This window comes from Nyctereutes procyonoides, unplaced genomic scaffold (assembly GCF_905146905.1).
Source record: "Nyctereutes procyonoides isolate TBG_1078 unplaced genomic scaffold, NYPRO_anot_genome, whole genome shotgun sequence".
Taxonomy (NCBI): domain Eukaryota; kingdom Metazoa; phylum Chordata; class Mammalia; order Carnivora; family Canidae; genus Nyctereutes; species Nyctereutes procyonoides.
Window position 1 is genome coordinate 8,075,627 of NW_026575135.1, and position 17,906 is coordinate 8,093,532.

The following is a 17,906-nucleotide window of genomic DNA, read 5'->3' on the forward strand; positions in this document are numbered from 1 at the left end:
TGTTCCTATGACATGGAGCTCTGTAATACCCTACTTATTTATATTTTGCTTTCTTTACATATAGATAAGCATTGTTATTTATATTTACTTGAGTGATGTTTATATTGTATCTGTTTATATTACTTGACTGATGTTTATATTATATGTGTATTATATTAATTAACTTTTAAAATTTTTTAGCATTTTTGCAGCATCACTTCCTTATTCCAGATTAGTTCTTCGTCCATAACAAACTCACCTCAAAGTCCATCACCTCAGGAAAATGGGAATCAGACTAATACCTTTACCTCCCAGAGTTCAGCTTCTGGCTCTTCAAACTCTGTCTTTCAAGAACATAATGAATTTTACCACTATTCAGACATAGGAGAGACAGTATACGAAGATACAAACAGCACTTCAAACTCTAAGTCTTCCCTTATGGAACTAAGAGAAATGCCATGCGTTTTACCACCTATGACTTCTTACAGTCAAGCCAATTACTGGAAAGATTCCAGTTGTAATGCTAACACAGTACATAATCCTTTCCTGATTAATACAGAATCAAGAACTGTGACTGGTAACTCCTTTCAAAACCAGAATGATTCAGAGTCAGATGTCTTTTATTTGGATCTAACACAAATGAGCTGTGAAAACATAACATCACCAATTGACACTCAGAGGAGAGTTGCCCCTAATTTCATAAGTTATCAGGAAAAGGGAACACATGATGCAAAAGGGCCTATAAAAAAAGGAGCATATGCCTCTAACTTTTCTCTAGAAGGCGCTCAATCTCCTCTTCCCTGGAACTTTAAGAAAAATGTATGGAAACAACAAAATCACTCATTCAACTTAGAGTATGGTGCAGATCAGACTACATGTGACAAATGGTTCTCTCAGAAAGATAATTTATTCACTAATCAGCAAAAATATCCATCGGATGAGTTAGAAGGCTTCATATATGAAAGTTCAAATGATGAGACTAAAAAGACTTTCTCAAAAGAATTACCATCTGTCCCTAGTTTGGATTTCTTTTGTGCTGCTGATCCTAATGTAAATCAAAAAGAATTCAGCAGTCTTTATTTCCACCAAGGAGCTGGAAAATGTATAGGACAGAAAAGGCACTCTGAATCCTCATCTAACTCAGGAGACAAGAAATCATTACCAGGTAACACTGTCTTAAGTTATTAAAACTACTCACAGATGTAATTTTTTTTAAGTTTATTATTTTAGTAGTCTACATCTCGTGTGGGGCTCAGACTCATGACCCCAAGATCAAGTCACATGCCCTTCCAACATGAGCCAGCCGCCTCTTGCAGATATGTAATTTTAAAAGAACCATTTCTAAATTTTAAAAATTTGTTTGCATTCATTATTAAAAGAATTTTCAATAGCTGTGGGGTCAAAAAGAAAATCAAAATTCTAATTATAGACATCTAAGAAAATAAATGCAAACAAAATATGTTAAATTCTTGTAGCTTTGGGGGCACCTGGGTAGCTCAGTGGTTGAGCGTCTGCCTTCAGATCAGGTTGTGATTCCAGGGTTCTGGGATCGAGTCCCCACATCGGGCTCCTGCAGGAAGCCTGCTTCTCACTCTGCCTAGGTCTCTGCCTCTCTCTGTGTATCTATCTCTCATGAATAAATAAATAAAATCTTTAAAAAAAATTCTTGTAGCTTTAGATGAACTAAGTGTTCAACTTAAGTTAAAAATAACTCAGAACAGGGCAGCCCGATGACCCAGCGGTTTGGCACCGCCTTCAGCCCCGGGGTGTGATCCTGGAGACCGGGGATCGAGTCCCACATCGGGCACCCTGCATGGAGCCTGCTTCTCTCCCTCTCCCTCTGCCTCTGTCTCTGCCTCTCTCTCTCTCTCTGTCATGAATAAATAAATAAAATCTTTAAAAAAAAATCAGAACAAGTCTAAAGCCGAAGACTAAAATTAACAAAGGCTAAAAAGAGAAGTCAGTGAATTAGAAAATTAGCTTCTTTATCAGGCAGGAATATTTAATAGGCTAACATTTTTTGAGAGCTTATGATGGGCCAGGTGCCCTTCCAGCCCTTTTATGTGGATTATTGAATTCTGACAATCCTACTAAGTAGATATCACTATTAGTTAGCTCTTCTTTACAATTGATGTTTCTGAACATTTAATCATACCAATTTTTAAAAGGACAATTTTATTTTCTCATTTCTTGTAATGATATACCTCTTAAACCTTTATTTTCTGTATCATTTCGTATTACATTGGCCTAAACATCTAGAATAAAATATTAAGTTCTAATGGCCCTAGAGATGTGGCCTTACCATGATAGGGAAAATAATAATAATAATAATAATAATAATAATAATAATAATAATAATAAATAAAAAAGAGAGAAGCTTAAGCTTCAAAGCTTCTTTTATGCATAAGCCCTTTTGTGAGGATTGAGAGAGGCCCAGAAAATCTCATGTTCTTTGTTTGTTAAAAGAAGACTTCCCCTAATACCATATGATCTCACCCATAAGTGGAATTTAAGAAACAAAACAAATGAACAAAGAAAAAAAGAGACAAACCAAAAAACAGACTCAACTATAGAGAACAAATTGATGATCACAGAAGGATGATGGGTCAAGGAATGGATGAAATAGGGAAAAGGATTAGAGAATTCACTGGTAGTGATGAGCACTAAGTAATATATAGATTTGTTGAATCACTATATCGTACACCTGAAACTAATATAACACTGTAAACTATACTGGGATTAAAAAATAATAATAAAAATAAATAATAAAATACGGCCTCCAACCTGTACAATTGACCCTTGAACAACAGAGGTTTGAACTGCATGGGTCCACTTATACATGGATTTTTTTTTGCTAAATACAATATTGTACTATAAATTTATTTTCTCTTCCTTATGATTTCTTAATAGCATTTCTTTCCTCTAGCTTAGTTCCTTGTAAGAATACAGTATATAGCACATATAACATACAAAATACGTGTTAGCTGACTATTTACGTTATCAGTAAGGCTTCCAGTCAATAGTAAGCTCTTAGTTGTTAAGTTTTGGAGAAATCAAAAGTTATATATAGATTTTTGGGTTGCCTGGCTAGCTCAGTCAGTAGAGCATGTGACTTTTTTTTTTTAAGATTTTATTTATTTATCCACAAAAGACATAGAGAGAGAGGCAGAGACACGGGCAGAAGGAGAAGCAGGCTCCATGCAGGGAGCCCGACATGGGACTTGGTTCTGAGACTCCAGGATCCCTCCCTAGGCCAAAGGTGGTGCTAAACCACTGAGCCACCGGGGCTGCCTGAGCATGTGACTCTTAATCTCAGGGTCAGGAGTTTAAGCCCCATGTTGGGCACAGAGATTATTTTTTAAAAAGACATATATATATATATATATATATACACATACATAACATATATATATATATGTTATATGTTACATATAGATGTTTGAATAGAGAGCATTCCTAACACATTATTCAAGGATCAACTGTATAAACCCCTCAGGACTCACAAAACTTGGATTTGGTCCTGTTTAATTTAATAGTCACAATTTGTTTTGTTCATAATTTTAATGGGAAGTATTCCATCCCTAGTTTTGTAGGAACTTCTGTGAGGAATAAACACTGAAGGGATGCCTGGGTGGCTCAGCTGAGCATCTGCCTTTGGTTCAGGGTGTGATCCCAGGCTTCTGGGATTGAGTCCCACATCGGGCTTCCTGCATGGGGCCTGCTTCTCCCTCTGCCTGGGTCTCTGCCTCTCTCTTCGCTCTTTCTGAATGAATGAATAAATAAGTCTTTTAAAAAAAAAAAGGAAAAGAAAATTCCATTTTTTTCTCCAGCGTGAACCAAATCAAGCATATGAATTGCTATATGTTCTTGAGCAGAACATCCCAATATATAAGATAATCCTCCCATTTTCTCAATGAGAAGTTCTCAGAAGTTATTTCTAATAAATTTTAATATTTAAGCTTTTGGGGATATAAATGGATTACTCAAATGTCTACTTACATTTAATCATTAACTAGTTATAAATATTTTTTAAATATTTAATTTATTTATTTATGAGAGACACAGAGAAAGAGAGACAGAGGCAGAGACACAGGCAGAAGGAAGCTCCATGCAGAGAGCTCAATGTGGGACTCGATCCCAGGACTCCAGGATCATGCCCTGGGGCAAAGGCAGGTGCCAAACCTGTCTCTGCGTCTCTGTCTCAGTCTGTGCCTCTCATTAATAAATAAATATTTATAAATAAATAAATAATTTTATTCAAATAGTTCACTTGAATCTTTGATACTAGATTCATTATCACTATGGAAATTTTCTACTTTTTTACTGTGGTTTCCCTGTAGCACTTTATTACCTTCAAATACATTGCTTAAGATACAACAGTTTTAAAATTCATATTAATGCAGCCCTAGACAGTTTATTCCAAAGATTATTGGCATAATCTCAAAATAATTTTCCATTTGTCTTATAGATGTGTATTTGTGATCTCTATGATGAAATTACCTACTACACTGATTTTTAAATTTGTTTATAATGGCATCCAGCTTTTATAATTATGAGATTTATTCCCAGGAATAATTACTAAAACAATTTAAAATATTTTATCCTCCTTTTTTACTGATTTAATTAACCAACCTCTAAAAGAATTCAAATCTAGGACATTTCAGGCTAATGTGTCATAGATAATACAGTCATAGAAAGTGAGTCCATCCATTACCACCTATCAAATATCAGAGCTCAGGATAAATTCCACAACATTACAGATAGGAGGTAAGGAACAGGTTTAACGAGGGAAAACTTAAATGAAAGAGCCTTAAATTCAGGGAGATTTAATTATTTGTGCAAAGCATGAGCATGCAAATATGTGTAGATGACATCAATTGGTATTGGGCCATTAGGTACAGGTGCATTTATGCTAAAAATGTAATTTTTATAGTCATCTCAGTTTTGGAAATTTTAACACTTTGTAGATAGATGAAGAAATAGGATGCACCAGAATAGCTGGAAAAAATAGCTACACTTTTTTATCATCAGGAATAAAATGGTTTTCCTTTTTCTCCTTTTGACAGATTTCATGTGCTCACAACTACCACAATTCAAAAAACGGCGGCTAGTGTATGAAAAAGTCCCTGGTAGAGCTGATGGACAAACTCGTCTGAGGTTTTTTTGAAAGAAATGATAGTGTTCTGTGCCACATTTCTGTTTTTGATGAAAATCTAGTAACAAAATGATTTAGATTTGCTCATTCATTAAAGAAAATGCAGTTGTTAGATGTTCTCAGTGTTTTTATATTAAATTTTCAGAATCTACATTCTGTCCTATAGGTTGCATCTTTGTAAGTAAAATATTCTAATTGGCATAAATGTCATAAGATCCAAATATCTTCCAGATTCACCTGAACATTGTAAGCCTTTTTTTAGAGCAGTTGATATGATATATACATTTAGAGCAATAGCAATATATATTGTCTAGTTGTCTTCTGAAGAGCTCACTGCTTCCCACCTTCCCTCCAGCAAGCCTTTTTAGAAATGAGCCTCCATCTCAGTCTGACCCTTTAAGTCAAGAAGTGAAGATCACCAGAGTCAACCCTCCATCACTAAGAAAGTTAAAATCTAGGCAAAGTTGGAAAACTTCCCATTTAAAGTGTTCCCTCCAGGGGTGCACCTGACTGGCTCAGTCAGAGGACTGTGCAACTCTTGATCTTTGGAGCATTATTAGCTGGAGCCCCACATTGGGTGTAGAGACTACTTACATAAATAAATAAATGCTTAAAAAAATAAAGTGTTGCCTTCCTAAATAAAAATTTAAAACAAGTCACTAAGAAAATATTTGCAACCTACATAATAAAAAAAGATTTATATTCCACATATACAAAGAATCCTACAAATTGATAGGAAAAAGATAACCTAATAGAAGACTGAGCAAAATATATGAATAGATATTACACTGAAGAAACAAAAATAGCCAATAAACATTTATCCGTACCTTCATTACTCATCAGACAAATGCAAAGGAAAACAAATCACCTATCAGATGGGCAAAATTTTTGAAAATTAACTGTATTTAATGTCCGCATATTGGAGAAAGAACAGTTTCCTATACTCTTGGTACAACATTTTTAGAGGATAGTTTGTATATTTTTTAATGGCTGATTGTAGGTTTCTATTACTATGGTATTTATATTCCCTTGAGTACATTTTTTAAAAAGATGTAATAATTTTATTTTAAAATGTCAGAATTTTTAATAAAGTTACATTCTTTGCAACTATTTGGTTATTAACAAAACTTTTATATGTCATCTCTAAAATGTAGGTAATGGGTTTTTGACATTAGTGGTACACCACCAAAAATGTTTAAAGATCACAAGCACACTCTTTTTCCTGGCTTCTGAAATTATCACCCTATTACTACCAAAATTGACCTCTTCCTTCTTAGATCCAAGAGACAGATATCACCTTAATTGACATCTCTTCAGTGTTTGATACTGTTAATCGTGTCCTCCTTTTTGAAAAGGGCTCAACACCACCTCTTACCTTCCTCCTCCTACTGTCTTCTTGCTATTATACTTTTATTTATAGGATGTTTGGTTTTGCTTGATTATGTAGCAGGTAGAGACTTTAAAGAGAAACTATTTCTGGAAATCTAATTGCAATTTCTGTTCTAGTCTCTTAAAGTTGTGGCAGGATTGCTTCTAAACTAAGGTAAGGCTAAGGCTTCTCAGCTTGCAGATCTCCTTTATCCTGCCTTTAATCAGCTTCCAGAGGAGAGGAGTTTCTTCATAGACCATAGACTGCAGCAAGTCTTGAGGCTAGGCTATCAACACTCATGGCCCTGCTTCCTCACTAAATGGAGTGGAAGTATCTGAGTCCTCTCAATGGCACCTGCTGTTTAAGGACACATTCTGCCTGGAACTGGAACAGTCTGTCAGAGGTATTGGAAAGCAAGTCTTATGTTAGGAGTCTGGGAACAGTGGATTATAGTAAGAGTTTTGCTTTAGCAGGGCACTCCCTTGGAGTCATTGTCACATGAGGTTGGTTGATCCATAGAAGCCCAAAGGGCCTAGCTGAGCCCTTGTTAGGGGTCCAGAAGGGTGGATCTAGCCTCCAAGATCCTCTCCTAAATTCCCCATCACAAGGAATTGTTTGAAACAGCCCCAACTTCTCAGGTTGCCTCTTGCAATGGAACCTTTTTTTCCCCCCCTCTGAGAGCATTTCCCTGTGAAGTTTTTCATGTTCCAAAGAGTTACTTGTAGGGGCTCCTGGGTGATTAGTGTCTTCCTTCAGCTCAGGTCATGATCCCAGAGCCCTGGAATGGAGTCCAGCATGGGGCTCCCTGCTCAGTGGGGAGTCTGCTTCTCCTTCTCCTTTTGCCCCTCCCACCTGCTTGCGCTTTTGCTAGCCCTCTGTCAAATAAATTTTTTTTGTTTTTTTAAGATTTTATTTATTTATTCATGAGAGACACACACACACACACAGAGAGAGAGAGAGAGAGAGAAGCAGGCTCCATGCAGGGAGCCTGATGTGGGACTCGATCCCGGGACTTCAGGATCATGTCCTGGGCCGAAGGCAGGCGCTAAACTGCTGAGACACCCAGGGATCCCCCTCAAATAAATGAAATCTTAAACAAAAACAAAAAAAAAAAGAGTTACTTGCCTTTAGATCCATTGTTGGTGATAGTGCTACTCACTTTTGAGGCCTTTTTAGAGATCTTACTGTAAGTTTCTAGGTCCAGCCCTAAGTTTGTAGGCCTCACCAGAACATCAGCAGTCTCTTCCAACTGTGGATCGACATAGATTCTCCTTCCCTTGCCACTGAGACTCAGGGCACAAATTGGAATCAACACCAGGCGTCCCACTCCTTGCCTCCCACACTAATAGCTTGGTTATGCTCCCTGACATAATAAGCCTGCCCTGAAACAAGGGATCCAATAATTTTAATAAATAGAGCAGCCTGGGTTATAGAGGAGGTGGGGAATGCAAAGAGCAATCCAAAATGAGAACTGAAAAAGTACATTTTCCTGTCTTTTTATCTAGTTTATGATTTAATCATACAAGTTTTTTTTTTTAAGATTTTATTTATTCATGAGAGACATACACAGAGAGAGAGAGAGGCAGAGAGAGATACAGGCAGAGGGAGAAACAGGCTCCATGCAGATAGCCAGATGTGGGACTCGATCCTGGGACTCCAGGATCACACCCTGGGCTGAAGGCAGCACTAAACCGCTGAACCACCCAGGATGCCCATAATCATACAAGTTTTTAGCAATACTTAAATAGAATTATTTAAATTAGATTTTATATAGTCCAGTATGCACATCTTTTCTTTTTTGATTTCTGGGTTTCCTGCCTTGCTTAGGAAGACCTTTTAATTTTTTAACTTAGTCATACAACTGTTCCCCTAGTTTTTCTTCTAATGCTTTTGTATTACCTTTCTTTAACCCATGTTTTTTTCTTTACATAATGCAAGCCCAATTTACTTCCTTTCAAATGGATGGCCAGTAATGCCAGCACCGTTTGTTAGTAAACTGTATTTTCCTACTGAATAGGAAAAGTTAAGTCTATTTCTGAACTGTTATGATCCAATCATTTGTCTATTCCTATATCGCAATAATTTTGTTTTTAATTTTTTTAAAAAAATCATAGTTTTGATTCAGCATCTTCAAAGTAAGGTTGGTGGTTTTTTTTTTAAGATTTTATATATTTATTTTAGAGAGAGTGCATGTGAAGGGCAGGGAGGGGCAGAAAGAGAGGGATAGGGAATCTCAAGGAGACTCTGTGCTGGGCATGGAGCCCATGGAGCTTGATCTTATGACCCTGAGATCAGCCTAAACTGAAACCGAGAGTCGGACATTAACTAAGCCACCCAGGTGCCCCATATTCAAAGTAAGTTTTTTTTTTAATAAATTAATTTTTATTGGTGTTCAATTTACCAACATACAGAATAACACCCAGTGCTCATCCCGTCAAGTGTCCCCCTCCGTGCCCGTCACCCATTCACCCCCACCCCCCGCCCTCCTCCCCTTCCACCACCCCTAGTTCATTTCCCAGAGTTAGAAGTCTTTATGTTCTGTCTCCCTTTCTGATATCTCCCACACATTTCAAAGTAAGTTTTAATATCCAGTAAGACATGTTTCACTCTTGCATGTTTTATACACACACACACACACACACACACACACACACACACACACACACAGAGTTTTAAAAACTATTCTTGGGGGAGGGGCACCTAAACATATCTTAAGAATTTTTTAATTGTCACTAAAGTAAAAATGGCATATAATTTCCATTTCCATTTTTAATTAGCTCTTGCCAGTATTTTTCTACATACTTTGTATCCAGTGAGCCCCTCAAAATCTATTACAAATTTGAGTATTTCTTTTCATCAGTTTTCAAAGTGTACTATTATATAATCTATAAATACATTGCTTCTAAAATGTTAGCCCCCTTTCATTTTTTTCATCTTACTGCATTAGTTAGCACCTCCAAAGCAATGCTGTATTGGGGTCCCTGGGTGGTGCAGTTGGCTAAACATCTGACTTGATTTCTGTTCAGGTCATGATCTCAGGGTCCTGGGACTGAGCACCTTGTCAGGCTCTGCACTCAGCAGGGAGTCTGCTTCTCTCCTTCTTCCCCTCCCCCAGCTCACACTCAATCTCAAGTAAATCTTTTTTAAAAAAGGAAGCAATGCTGAACAATAATAGTGATAAAAAGTATGCCTATTTTGTTCCTAACATGCTGAATGCGTCCACATTTCACCACGTAGTATGAAATCTGTTGCTTTTGATAATTAGCGTTCTCTTCCAATTTCACTTAGCCACTTAGTTCTTATTCAGAACGGTTCAATTTTGTCAAATGATTTGGCATAGATTCTCTTCTTTAAACCATTCATGTAATGAATACACTGGCAGATTTCCTTTTATCAGACTAGCTTGGTCATGTTGTATGTTCTCTTGATATACTAGTGAATTTGTTTATATTTAGGACACGTATCTATTTTAAGTGAGACATATATAGCTTCTTGTACTGTCTTTCCAAGTTTTTGCCAAAGAAGAAATTAGAATCAAGAAAAGATTTTTTTATACACAAAAGTCTGTACATAATAACGTATACAACTTAATGAGTTTGAAGAATATTCCTCTGAAACCATTATAACAATCTATGCCATAAACTTATCCATCATGTTCAAAATCTTCCTTCCATCCTATTATTCTCTGTGGTAAGAACACCTAACATAAAATCTACCTTCTTAGTAAATTTTTCAGTATATAATACAATATGCTAACCATGGCCACTATGCTGTGGAGTAGATCTCTAGGACTTGTATAAGTGAAAATGTGTTTTTTAATGGAGATTTTTTAAAATGCTTATTATTGTCAAAATGGAGAATGGAACATGTTTCAATGTTGACAGAAGGGATCCAATAGTTGAAGATAAAGGAGGAAGGAAAACTGATAGTGTAATTTCAGAGAGGATAAAAAAGATCCAGAGAACAAATAGAAAAGAGACACCTGAATTCTGACTGAATGGAAGAGATTCAGATCACTTAGACTTGGAAGTTTAGTGGCCAGTGGAAGTTTAGTGGCCAGAAGTTAAGGGAGTTTCCATATGATGGCTTATTTTTTCTAAATAGTAACACTAATTATGCTAAAAGATATATTCATTTATTTATGGGTTTATACATAACTATTTCAAAGTGCAGATGTCACCAGAAATTGAGCTGTTTCTGCAAATTATACATATTTTTTTCAAAGTTCTATGAGGACTCATAAGCAAAAATTTCATTTCCCACTTCCAACACTCAATTTCACAAGGAAACAAAAATTCATGAAGCCTTACAACAAAATCAGACACAAAATGTTGCTCCCTAGAAAATGATGAATTGGAATGCCTGGGTGCCTCAGTGGTTGAGTGTCTGCCTTCGGCTCAGGGCATGATCCCGGGGTCCTGGGATTGAGTCCCACATCAGGCTCCCTGCACGGAGCCTGTTTCTCCCTCTATTTCTCTGCCCCTCTCTGTGGTCTCTCATGAATAAATAAATAAAATCTTTAAAAAAAAGAAAATGATGAATTAAGCAGAAATTTTATTTCCAAGCTCATCCCAAGATTATTACAAACACAAATAAAGTATCCTTTTAAAAGTGTCCCAAATTAAATCAAAGGCACATTACCAAAGTAAAACACTTGTGACATTAAGAATTCAGTTAGGCCGTAGTATTTTCACATTATTTTGTTTTTAGTCATTTGCAATGTTCCAAAGATAACATTTAAACATTTTTTTAAAGACATAAAATGTAGGTTTCTGTGTGTGTGTGTTGTTTGTTTTTTTAACAAAGTACATCCACAACTATAAAGCAGAGGAACTTAAGACAAAGACCAAATCTGCTTCATACACAGGATGGAGCAATCTAATACACAACATAACATGAATCTTTCCAAACAAGTTTGTTAAGAAACAGCTCCCATATTTAGTGTTACAAATAGTCTCCTTGTTTAGAAAAATCAAGACATAATTTAATTAATAAAGTCTGTTCTCCCCCAGTTTTATACTTGCTTATTTAGAAACTGTAAATTCATGAGAAAAGAACAAGCTTTGTTATGGTATAAAAATCTTAGGAGAAACAAATTACAAATACTCAATTTTTTAACAAACAAGAATGTTTGCCTTTCCAAAATGTAAACATCCAGTAAATAAAACAAACATAATATTCCAGGTATAGAAACACCAGTAATTCACTTATGAAAGAGGTGTATTTGGTGGTAACATTTTTGTCTTAAATATAAAAGCATTTTACCAAAAGTCTGGCCATTATTATCTAAAGTCTTCCCCTCACTCCGTTTCCTTATCTGAGTAGAAACTCATCAATTTCTATAGAATTTTGGCTATAGGACCAGGCCAAGGAAAGGTCTGAAATATCTAAAAGTTGTTTGGCTGGAGAAAAGTGTTTTCTTGAGACTTGGAGGCAGTTAGTTATTCATCACTTTGCGCCTGAAAGCATTCCTCAGTGAGCTCCTTCCTTACTGCAAAGAGAATTAGGCAGATTTTCACATTAGTAAGATTTATACATAAAATTAACTAGTCATCATTTCAGGTCACTTTAGTGTTCTCAAAGTAGAAAGTAACAATATAAAAAACATCCAAGCTACATCACTGAATGAGTACCCATTAAAGTGCTTCATAAAAAGGAAAATGCTATGCCAGCATAAGACTTATTTTAATACCACAGATGTAGACATTTTCCATTAAAAGGTACAATAGTACCTGATAGCATGATTACTTCCTTCTAATATGAATAACTTTCTTTTGCAAATCTATGAAAAAGATTCCAGTAATCTATGCCCTGATTTCTTCCCAGAAAAGGAAAAAAGTGAGAATGTGGATGAAACACATTAGGACTCATGAAATTTCTAATATGCCGCCAAAAAGGTGTTTTCATTTCAGTAATCAATTTTTAAACCTCTTTTAACTATCCACGTTATCCCCTAATAGCTACATTTCTTGCTCTATTAAAACAGATATAGTCTGAAAGCCTCCAAGAAAAGAAATCACAGCTGGTGGTAGGAACAAGTGTCCTCTGGAGGGTCCGTAGTCCCAAGAGCAGCAAGCGTGCTGATAGCGCCAAGCAGCAGATCACAACTCTGGGATGGTGTTAGGACAGAAGACGGTGGGATTAAGGTCATGAAATAACTATTAGCCAACTCATTTAAAGAGCTCAAGTACATAAGGATATTAACATCTTATGAGTTAGTGCCCAAGAGGATTGAGATTCTCTCAATGAGATGTATTCCACAGGCATGCGTTCTGCTGTTTCTTCAGATACATTTTGCTGTTTCTTAATTTCCCCAACAATAGTAGATATTCAAAACCCAGTTGCCCAACCCCTTGGGAAGACCTGTGATAATGGCATGGCCCCAGTTTAGCATGGTGTATCATTACTCACCCGCCTTTAGAATAAAGCACAGGATCTGGGCTCCCGGAAGGGGTTGCTTCCAGCTGGAACACCTACCAGCAGGGCATCCTTGCAGGCATTCTGCATGCAGTACTGTTGAAGCTCTGCAGCTGCCTGCGAGACCTGAAACAAAGGGACAACAGCTTGACCTGCTGCGCACAGCCAGAGCCACCCAGCAGCCATCTAATACTCTGAAAAATGATGCTACAGCCTGATAAAGGTCCCACATCTTGTGATTTCCAAAAGTCTCTTTTTTGCTGAAAGTTCTAATAACCGAAGTCAAAGAGAAAATGTTACAATTTCCATGATTCAGGGTATATTTTTATTTAGTTGCTTCTTTTTTTTTTTAAAGACACTCGCTTTTATTATTTTTTTTTATTTTATTTATTTATTTATGATAGTCGCAGAGAGAGAGAGAGGCAGAGACACAGGCAGAGGAAGAAGCAGGCTCCATGCACCGGGAGCCCGATGTGGGATTCGATCCCGGGTCTCCAGGATCGCGCCCTGGGTCAAAGGCAGGCGCCAAACCGCTGCGCCACCCAGGGATCCCTATTTAGTTGCTTCTTAAATAAAGGAAAAATAAAGCTGTAACTTTGATCCATTTAGAATCCTAGTCTTGAGACTGAATTGCTAAAGAAATAGCACATTCTAGTGCTTCCTTTACACATTTTCACTTAAAAAGTGTGCATTGATACAGTCAGCTTTGCCATGTGAGCAAACTGTTTTAATGTTTACGAGGCTGGAGCCTTACCAGTCTGCCCAAAACAAGTGACAAGTTTTCTCTACCAAGCTTTTAAGGCAGGATATCGTATTGGTTAAGAGTGCAGCCTCTGGAATCAGGATGCCTAGACTCAGGTTCAGCTCCATCATTACCTGTATGATCTTGGGCAAAGTTAGCTTAATTTCTCAGTTTTTGTTTTCTCATCTGTGAAACGTATTTTGCAATAGTACCTGACTCGGTGAGTTGATGAGACAATCAAATGAGTTACATGCATGTGAAACACTTGGAATAGTGCTGACATAACAGTCAGCAATACATCTGTGGCAGACTGCAGAAACAGTCACAATATTTTGCAGCTCCCCTCACCAAGAAGTAGAGTCTTTACCCACCCCTTGAATCTGGGTTGGCCTTATGACTTGCTTTGACCAGGAAAATGTGGCAGAAATAATGGGCAAGTTCTAAGGCCTAGGCCTCAAGAGCCTTTGCAGCTGCCTCTCTTGCTGTGGTTAGAACTGTAAGACGACCACCCAATGAGCCCATGCTAGCCTACTGGAGGTCTTGTGGAGAAGAATCAGTGAGCCAGCTCCCACCACCTGCCTACTAACCTCCAGACATGAAAGTGAAGCCATCCTAGATCATTCGGCTACCAACCCACCCTCCATCTGATTGCAGATGCATGGAAGAGCCCAGCAAAGATCAGGAGAACTGATCAAACAGGCGAGCTCAGCTCAAATTGTTGACCTAAGAATTCCAAGTTAGCAAATGCTGCTTTAAATCACAAAGTTTTGGAGAAGTTTAGTAGGCAGCACCGATAAATATTATTCTACCTTTCTTCTTAGCCTCCATTTGATGCCTTTTTGTACATCGAGGCTTTCCTCACATTCCATTTTATGTGCACTGAGGTGTTTTGTATAAAATCTCACTCCTATTGTACAAAAATGGTTCCAATTGCTGTTCAAGTATTACTACTAGTTTGTGTTACTTTCCCAAGCTTCTAAATAACTGCAAAGTGAACTCATTATGTTTACCTCCTAGTTTCTAGAATGCTTTAGGGATTTTGGTTTCATTCATTCATGAATTCATTCATGTAAGAACAGTATTATTATATAAATATAAAAATATTATCAAGCTAATGGTTAAGCTTTCTTTTCCCTCAAAAGAAGTTCTAACATTTTCATATTAATTATAATTGGAATTACTGGTTATATTCAACAATAATTCACAAGGAATTTTAGAACCAACTATACTAATGCTTACTATTTCTCCATCAGAGGAACAGATGAATTCCACACATGATGGATAGAAGGAGACTATCTTCCAGGATCCCTGGAAAAATGGGACTAACTAGACCCTAGCCTAAAGAACATGATCAAAAAGTTAAGCTGAATGGATATGCTGAGAAAATAAGAGAAGAATAAAAGTGGTCAGCATTTCTCTAGCACTTTTACAGGAAAAAGACTTTGGGGGCCAGGGGTGGAGTGGTGTACAAGCCCAAACACGTAGAAGCTGTCATTTGCCATTGCCTTGGTTTGAGTCCATGCTCACCCAGCAACCTCGCAGAGACTTCTCCAAAACAGAGAAGGGGCCCTTAGAAGGATATCAAGCACTACAATCCCTGGGAAGGGATGCTCTTCACTAAATGCTAGGAAACCAGTGTCCTGGCGTATTTACTGGTCAGCAAGTCTGCTGAGAGCATCCATTCATCACTGAGCCCTGAAATGAGGCAAACTAGACCCTGAAAAGTCGTGACACCCTAAGGTGCTGCCTGAGAGAAGCCTACCAAACACTTGAAACCATACTACCGTTAGAACAAATAAGGTATTATCTGTGTGACCTTGGGCAGTTTACTTGAATTCTCTGGGTCTGTCGCATCACCCATAATTTATTCTTAAATGTAGAAACTATCTTGCCTAGCTACTCCACAGGGTAGGCAGGCATCTGGTCCACAGCTCTCCTTTCCCCCTCAGATGCCAACATCATCCCAAACAGTTTCAATAACCCTCGTTTCAGTTCCCTGACCTCTTTCCTCCGATAGCTTTCTCAATTGCAACAGTTACAGCCAACACCTGTAACCGATCCACATCTGAAATTTTTCGCTTCAACTTCCTACTTTCTGATCACAATCTCTCCTACCCATTTCGAACGCTGCTTCCTTATCACACTATGTCTGTTCTTTGACCTCTGGGAGAACACCTCCTCCCCTTTTGCCACGTCTTATCACCAGGAGGCTGGTGCAGTTCCTTCTCTATCCAGCCAGTGTTTTAGCCCTTCTGGCTAACCCCTCAACTGCCTTGCCCTTTGCCCCCTCCTTCCATCTTTCTCCTGTATTTCCTCTGCTCACCCACTACTTGGATCAACCACCATTCACCTTGGACACTCAGATTTCTGGGTGGCCAAATACTGCAGGAGAAGAAAAAAAAAATCCACAAGTAGGACAATCAGTCTCCAATCTCAAAGTAGCTGGGTCTTCCGAGTCACAGGTGTCTATGGATTAGGGGCTCCTCTCCCATTCCCAACAGCACTGTCCTCCACCCTCACTCTTGGGACTCTCCTCTGCCCTAGAAGAAAACCTGGCCTTCTGGGACACCCCGGTGGCTCAGTGGTTGAGCATCTGGCTTTGGCTAAGGGTGTGATCCTGGAGTCCAGGGATGGAGCCTGCTTCTCCCTCTGCCTGTCTCTGCTCTCTCTCTCTCTCTCTCTCATGAATAAATAAATAAAATCTTAAAAAATAAATAAATAAGTAAAAAGAAAACTTGGCCTTCTCCGTCACAAAGAAAACTGTCGTCATACAAGTCCTTAAATCCATACGTCCAGAAACACCTGTCTTCACACACCTTCTGCTCTCCTTTCTTCCTATCTCAGAAGGTGCCCCTCCAATCCCATGTCCCCATGCAGTGTCTCCTCTACCTTCAATTCTCCTCTATTTGTTCCCCCTCAACCTAAAACTAGTTTGTTCCTTTCCCTCAACCTCGAAATAAGGCTTTTCGCTTTCTAAAAAAAAAAAAAAAAAAAAAAAAAAAGTTTCCTCTTTAAAACCAGATTTCTCTTTTTAAAAAGCCTACGTACCCTATCACAGTCTAGATTCTGCTCCTTCCACATACCTTACTGGAACCCCTTCGGCGTCCCATGGACTCTCCCTCCCTTGTCTTACGATCCTCACTGAGGGTGAAGTTACTTTACTTACTGGTTGATGTGTTTACCGACGGCCTTCGCCGCTGTCATCGCCGAAGTCTCAGTACCTAGACGGGCGCCAACGGCGGGAGAAGGCGCCGTGGAGGCCCTGGAACACCACGAACATCCGTCTACACGGAACGCTACCCTAGCTGCTCAACACACTACACAGCACGCTTTTCAGTCAAGTGACTGCACATCGGACAGTGACTAAGCCCCACGTAACGAAAGCCGCTCCTCCCCCGCCTTGGCCCGCTTCTCGTCGCCTCAGCCATCTTTCGGTTGCTCCCGGCGGCCACACTCTGGTCCTTTCGTCAACACTGTTCCCTCCCACTGACCCCCTCAGCCTTGTTCCCTGAGCCTGCGGCCGCGCGGCCAGACACCGGGTGTGGCGGCGGGGCCCACGTCCCCCACACCGCGCTCCCTCCTCGCCCTGCGCGCAGTCTCCGTCCCGCTCGCGCCCCCGACCCGTCGCCAAGGCGGGTGCTCGTCGCCGCCGCGCGCCCCCAGCGCATCCTCAGCGCATCCTCAGCGCATCCTCAGCGCCCCCGCGACCCCAGTCTGCGCGTGCGCCCCGCCCCGCCCCGCCCCCACCCCGGCCCGGACACGCCCCCAGGGCGCTCGGCCTGGGCCGCGCTCAGGGGGTCTCGCCCTCCCTCGCCCTCTCCCGCCCCGCCGGGCCCGGCCTCCTCCACACGGGCCCGCGTCCCCGCCGAGGCCGGCCGCCGAGCCGCCGCCCACCGAGACCAGCGGCGGCGAGGGGCAGCCGGCCTCGCCTCCCCGTCTCACCGCGCCCCGAGGACGGGGCGCCGCCGGCCGCCTCACCTTGATCCTCTCCACGCCGGCCTCCAGCTTGAGCTGCTCCACCAGGCGCTGCAGGGCGTTCACGCTGGCGCCGGAAGACATGGCGGCGGCGCTGGGCTCCGAGGGCGGCGGAGCGACGCTGCGGGAGCCGCGAGGCCGGGAGCCGGAGCGCCGCCCCGGGGGCGGGGAGGCCTCTGCGCCCGCCTCGCCGCCCGCCCCGCCCCCAACCCCGCCCCCTGCCCGCGCCCGCCCCGCCCCGCCCCGTCCCCACCGCGGCCCCCCCTCGC

At 40.2% G+C, this 17,906-nt stretch overlaps 2 protein-coding genes across 2 annotated transcripts in view; one reads left to right on the plus strand and one right to left on the minus strand.

Annotated features, from left to right (window-relative positions):
- Positions 1–8,950, plus strand: part of SHOC1 (shortage in chiasmata 1) — an 80,983-nt gene extending 72,033 nt beyond the window's left edge. Inside the window, exons 25-26 of the mRNA XM_055301551.1 lie at positions 181–1,144; positions 5,046–8,950. Coding sequence (XP_055157526.1) covers positions 181–1,144; positions 5,046–5,146 — 1,065 coding nt within the window. The 3' untranslated portion in view covers positions 5,147–8,950. The remainder of the gene's footprint in view (positions 1–180; positions 1,145–5,045) is intronic.
- A 2,087-nt stretch (positions 8,951–11,037) lies between these two features.
- Positions 11,038–17,801, minus strand: GNG10 (G protein subunit gamma 10). Its single transcript, XM_055301550.1, has 3 exons — positions 17,641–17,801; positions 12,915–13,046; positions 11,038–11,994 (listed from the first exon to the last, which is right to left on the minus strand). The coding sequence occupies exons 1-2, from the start codon at positions 17,719–17,721 to the stop codon at positions 12,921–12,923; spliced, it is 207 nt and encodes a 68-aa protein (XP_055157525.1). The 5' UTR covers positions 17,722–17,801; the 3' UTR covers positions 11,038–11,994; positions 12,915–12,920.
- Positions 17,802–17,906: the final 105 nt, after the last annotated feature.

Coding starts and splice junctions, on each gene's coding strand:
- GNG10 (XM_055301550.1), bottom strand. CDS start 17,721: ATGTCTTCCGGCGCCAGCGTGAACGCCCTGCAGCGCCTGGTGGAGCAG. Junction 13,047..17,640: donor CCGGCGTGGAGAGGATCAAG/GTGAGGCGGCCG, acceptor CCTTTGTTTCAG/GTCTCGCAGGCAGCTGCAGA.